General features: G+C 45.4%; 1 protein-coding gene across 1 annotated transcript in view; it reads left to right on the top strand.

The window, feature by feature from the left end:
- The first annotated feature begins 635 nt into the window (after positions 1-635).
- Positions 636-6,000, top strand: part of TLK1 (tousled like kinase 1) — a 144,329-nt gene continuing 138,964 nt past the window's right edge. Inside the window, exon 1 of the mRNA XM_039220476.1 lies at positions 636-924. Within this exon, the coding sequence (XP_039076407.1) occupies positions 786-924 (139 nt within the window). The 5' untranslated portion in view covers positions 636-785. The remainder of the gene's footprint in view (positions 925-6,000) is intronic.

Genomic DNA, 6,000 nt, shown 5'->3' with positions numbered 1-6,000 from the left:
GCAACGGAGCGGGAGCCGGAGCCGGCGGGGGAGCGTGCGGGGTGCGCCTCCCTCCGGCCGGCGCGGGGAGGCCGCCCCCGCGCTCGCGAGTCCGCCGGCCCGGGGCTCCCGCGCCGCGCTGCGAGCCGCGGGTGCGCCAGGGGCGCCCGGCACCCGCGTCTCCTCCTTCGCGCGCTCGCACCCTCTCCACACCCCCCCCCGCCCCCAACCCCTGGCAGGTCCCTCCCCCATGCCTGCTCCCGCGGCCGCCGCCGCCGCCGCTACCGGAGGCACAGGAGCCTCGCGATAGTGTTTGCACAGGCGGCGCGTGACGCCGCCGCCGCCTGTAACTGATGCAGAGGTTACCCCGCCGCCTCAGCCGCCACCCACCGCCCGCCGCCGCCACCCAGGCGACGCCGGGGGCCGACGCACTGCAGAGGTGCCGGCAGGTTCCGCTCGCGGAAGTCTTCTCGGCCGGCGCAGCCCGCGCTCCGCCTGCACTCCGCCGGGCGCCCCCTCGACGCCTCCGCCGCCGCGCTCCTTCCCTCCGCCTCTTCCCCGGCGCGCCCGCCTGCTCCCTCGCTTCTCCCCCTTTTCCTCCTCCCCGTCCCCTCTCCTCCCCTCACCTCTTCCCTCCCTACCTCCCCCCTTCTCGGCTTCCTCCCCCATCCCCTTGACTCTCCCCTCCCTGCCCTCGCTCCCTCGCTCGCCCTCAGCGCGGCCCCCGCCATGACGGAGGCGGGTGCCGGTGCCGTTGCCGCCGCCGCCGTCGCAGGGGGGGAGTCGGGTTCCCAGAAAGTAGCTTGATGAGTGTCCAAAGTAGCAGTGGAAGTTTGGAGGGGCCGCCATCTTGGTCCCAGCTCTCCACGTCTCCAACCCCGGGCTCGGCGGCGGCGGCCAGGTCCCTGCTGAATCACACGCCGCCATCCGGGAGGCCCAGGGAAGGTAAGCGCCGTCGCGCCCGCGCCCGCTCGCGGGCCTCCTCTCCCGCGCCGCGGCCCCCGCGCCCCCCGGGTCTCCTCCTCCGACCCCGGGGTGGGGGATGGTGACGAGGTGGACGCGAGGCCGCCCGGCTCCGGGGAGGTAGTGCGCCGGCTGTGGGTGGTGGTTCGCGGCGGAGACGGACGAGGGGGTGCGCGCTGGTGGGGACGGGGCGAGGCGCGCAGACTCGCATGGGGCTCCTAAGAGCCAGTACTGCTGGGGTGGGAAGCCTCCCCCCGGACGCCAGCCCCTTTCTGCTCCATTTGCTAGTACACTCAGTACTCTTAACCTCCTGGCCTCCGGTCTCTGGTGGGTTTTCCCTCCCGTTGAAGCATTCAGCCTTGAGCCCCCTCCCCTTCCCTCGCGCACTCCTCCCATAGAGGCGGTCCCCGCTCTGCGAGCTTTGCAGCCCGGGACCTGGAGGATGCCCCTCGCTGGCAGGGTCTCTGCCCTTTGGGGAGCGTCGCTTAAATTATCAAAGCCGACTTTGATCCCCTGCCTGGCCCCTGAGAGCAATTTAAACGGCAGGCTGACTCGTGGACAGGCTTTTGAAACCACCCCCTCCAGATGGTTGCAACTTTCTCTCCTTCGCCATCACCTCCTGCGTGTTGGTGCGTTATCTGTCTTGTGCAAGTAGGCTACTGTTCCCTGACAGGGTCGTGGGTTTTGTGGGAAATATCGGCGTAAAGGTTACTGCAAACACGCACCAAATCGGTTACAATTGTTTTCTAAGTTTTCTGGTTTCTTGCATGCAAGTGTGCTGCCACCAGATGTAGCAGTTACACAGCTAGTAAGACGCAGGAGTGCTTTTGACCAAGATTTCAACTTGCTGTATTTAACTTTAAGTATACGACATAAAATGAAATTTGGGAGAAGAGGCATTTATGGAGGAAGAATAAATGTGCATGGAATCGCGTTCAACGCTCTTTTGTCTGGGAAAACGTTTAGCGGTATTCATCAGCAGTTGGTAAATGGGTTGTTCACTCCCAGTTGTGTCACACAAGGAGACTGTAACCACATTTTCAAAAAATGTCTGGAAGTCCAGTAGTCTTGTGAATCCTTAAAGGAAACCAGGAGCTTTGATTTATATAGGAATCGGTGGGGTTAATTTATTTTGAAAATATCTGTCAATATTTAGTACCCAGCCTTGACAGTTGTTAATCAAGTGGTTTGTGCCCTGAATCTCCTGGTTCAGGCATAGCATTCTTTGTCATCTTGTTCCTGTGAGCATGTGTGAAAGTGACAATAGGCTCAAAGATTGGCATGAATTTGCTCCAGAAAATTCATGGAAAGGTTTGATTTATGGCATCCATTAAGCATGCTGAATACATTGAGAGACGTTTTCTCCTTTTCCTTCTTACCCCCAACACTGAGTTTCTGATTATTAGAAGATAAAAGTTTATTTATTGACTAAATTTAGTGCATCTGGCGATTTTTCCTTTTGCACTTGAAAATTTGTAAATGGACGTTCCAAATTCTATTTTGTAAACAGAGCAGTTGGTGTTTTTAGTATGCTTTTATTTTTGTATGTAGTTTCATTAAGGTGCTTAATGATAGTGTTATCAGTAATAGTGTAACGAGTGATGGTAAATTATGGTCTTGGGAAAGACCGTCTTTTCAAAGGGCTATCCCTTTTTATCATTCATTCATTTCTCAGATATTTATTGAGCCATTTCACTGAGCCAGGTGCTGTACTAGATCCTGAAGATGTAGTGTTGAATTGTTCATCTGTAACATCAATTATCAGTATTAGTAATTTAGGGGGTACAAAATCTAGATTGTGAGTTTCTGAGGTTACTTTAACTCTAGTTAAAAAAAAAAAAAACTTCTACATTATTCTGCAATTTTCCTGATGTTTGAAAATTCTGAAGGGTTTGAATAATTTAGCTTGAACTTTCAAATAACCAGAATTCTTTGTAGCAGTTTGGATTACAGTAGGCTTTTATGTAAACTAAATTAGTGAATCTTTTGTTTGTTAATGAAATAACAAGAAGTGTTTTCGTGAACATTATATTTCACCAAGTACCTCTGTGGCCACAGTAGTATATTTCTTTTTGACCAACCAGCATGTAAGTTAAAACTGTGTTAATTTTCTCTAGGGTACTGTATATTTATCTTGAAGCTATTGTCTTTCAGATATCATTAATGCTAATAGGAATTGCTTATTTGAAGCCTTAGACATGAAGAAGACATTTACTTTTGAGTGGGATCCTAGTTTTCATTTTTAACAAGTGTTTAACATCTTTTGCAGGTATACCCGTTTGTATATTGTATAAATTGATGTAAGTTGAGGGAGTTCTGGACTTACAGTGACTGTTAGTAAGAACTGTATTAGTAGAACCTGAATATATATATGGGGTACCTGAGTGGCTCAGTTGGTTAAGCGTCTGACTTCGGTTCAGGTCATGATCTCATGGTTTGTGAGTTTGAGCCCCATGTAGGGCTCTCGCTGTCAGGGAAGAGCCTGCTTTGGAGGCTCTGTCTCCCTCCCTCTCTGCCCTTCCCCCGCTGTTGCTGTCTCTCTCTCTCAAAAGTCAATAAACATTTAGAAAAGAAAAGAATATATGTAGCAAGGTGAGAACAACTTTGTTTCTGAAGAATTGAACCAATTTAATGTAAAATACAATAGAAAAATTTAAGGGCACCTGGGTGGCTCAGTTTAAGCGTCTGCCTTTGGCCCAGGTCATTATCTCGCAGTTCACGGGTTCAAGCCCCACGTTGGGCTCTGTGCTGACAGCTTGGAGCCTGGAGCCTGGTTTAGATTCTGTGTCTCCTTCTCTCTCTGCCCCTCCCCCACTCACTCTTTCTTTCAAAAATAAAAAAATATTAAAAAAATTTTTTTAACTTAAAAGATACATGGATGTATGTGTACAAGGTTATGAGAGGAACTACTTTATGGAGTTCAAAAACATGAGATGTTTTTGAAGATGTGTCAGAACTGTAAATATTGATTATTTTGAAGTTTTGATAATTTGAAACCCAAAATTTAATATTATACTGTGATTATTTTCAGTGTTCTATATTTTGGCTTTCTTTCGTTTCTCACCCTATTCTCATATTATTATAGTTTTACTTGATCACAAATGAAATACACCTTTAAATATTATAAGATTTAGGGATTTGTTGGAATTTAGGAATTTGTATGATAAGAGTGTAGACAACTTCTTTTCATAAGAGGCCCAGAGCTTTTCCTTTATCAGTCTTGAAGTTCCCTGAGAGGTGTCAGCAGTGTCACTCTGGACTTCATGTCGAATCTTATAAAGCTGTGATCTCTATTGCATTTTTTAAAAAGTTTATTTATTTTGCGAGAGAGAGAGTGAACAGCGGAGGGGCAGAGAGAAGGGGGGAACAGAGAATCCCAAGGAGGCTCTGTGCTGACAGCAGAGAGCCCAATGTGGGTCTTGCACTCATGAACCATGAGATCATGACCTGATGATCAGAGTCAGGTCAGAGGCTTAACTGACTCAGCCACCGAGGTGCCCCAGTCTTTATCCCATTTTATCTTCTAATAATCCTGTGATTAGGGAAGTGGGAAGAAATTAAGTGCATTTCCAAATAAAGGTTAGTTTTGCTTTACTGAGACCTAGGAACCTAGTGTCATAGTGGCTAGTTGAACAGATGGAGTTTCTCTTGCCTATTAGTTTATTGGGTAGTTTTGAAGAAGTTATTGCTAAGAATCAAATGATAATACAGAAGACTTGCATTTTCTGGTTCCATCTTACCAGATATGAATAATTTGCTTTATTTTTATGTAAACAGTGAAAGTAGTTTGGTTAAAAAGGTAATATGCCAATGTAATTAAACTGTTGCTCATTTTATTTTCATAGTTACAGACTGCATCCCTTAGACAGAAGAATTAAAGTATTTGAGTCTGGATGATTAAAACCTGTAGGGCGATGTTAAAAATAAAGGTGTACCAGATGGCCATTTAATTGCTTGTAGTCGTTAGCTGCAGAAGGACAGGGTTATATGTTTAAGGATTTTAGCTTATGAATAGATATATGGTTGGTGCTTCCTTTACAGAGGCACATTTATGAATTAGAGGAGAGAGGAGAGAGAGCATCCCAGGATAGTTAGGGGTCTGGGAATCTGTCCTTGGGAAATACATTTTTTGGTTTCAGGAATCCTTTGCCATCTTAAAAATTACAGAGGACTCTAAAGAGATTTTATGTGTGATATGTATATCAATATTTACTGTTTTAGAAATAATTTCAAAAGTACTATCTTATCTAAAATTAATAAACTGATTACTTAGTAACAAATTTTTAAATGAAGAAAAAGTATTCTAAAACAAAAACTTTAGTGAGACTGGTGGCATTGTTTCATAGTTTTACATCACTTTAATTTCTGGCTTATTAGGAGACAGCTGCATTTTGCTTCTGCTTTCAGTCTGTTATGATTTATTTTGATTGAGATATTGTGAAGAGAATCCAGCTTCATATGTATGGGTAGTTAGAAAACATGATGTATTTTAATAGTCTTTTTATAGAAATTATGTATGTTCTTTGATATTACACCAAAATTTGACAAGTGGCAGGTTTTTAAAAAATGCTACTTCCAATGTGGAAGTATACCGTATTTCAGAAGTGTCTCTAGGACCCACGAGAAATCTGTGGACTATACATTTATAGCCAAAAGAAGAGACCACTGAAATGATGGGAAACGTGATAGCTGTCTTGTATTTCAAAAATGTAAAAATGGCAGAGAGAGTAGATTCATTCTGCTATTCTAGAATATAGACTAGCAGGTGAAAGTTAGGCATAGATTGAATTCAGTATAATTTTTTGGCAAGGATGTAAGAAGGAATTGTATAGCAGCTAGACTTGTCCAACAGTGGAAAAAACTACTCCTGGAAGTATTTAGCAATAAGAATTTAAAGCAGTCTACAGGGACATTTTCGGGCGAGGCAGAGATAAATTCTGTTGATTCTTATTTTGAGTGCTATTGGATTAAGTGACTTCAGGTCCCATCCAATTTAAAAATGTAAACATTCTATGATTTTTTGAAAATAATACTGTAGTTAAACTGTACTTATATATG

Source organism: Hyaena hyaena, unplaced genomic scaffold (genome assembly GCF_003009895.1).
Source record: "Hyaena hyaena isolate Hyena2069 unplaced genomic scaffold, ASM300989v1 scaffold_894, whole genome shotgun sequence".
NCBI classification, from domain to species: Eukaryota; Metazoa; Chordata; class Mammalia; order Carnivora; family Hyaenidae; genus Hyaena; species Hyaena hyaena.
This window is presented reverse-complemented; position numbering and strand designations above follow the sequence as displayed.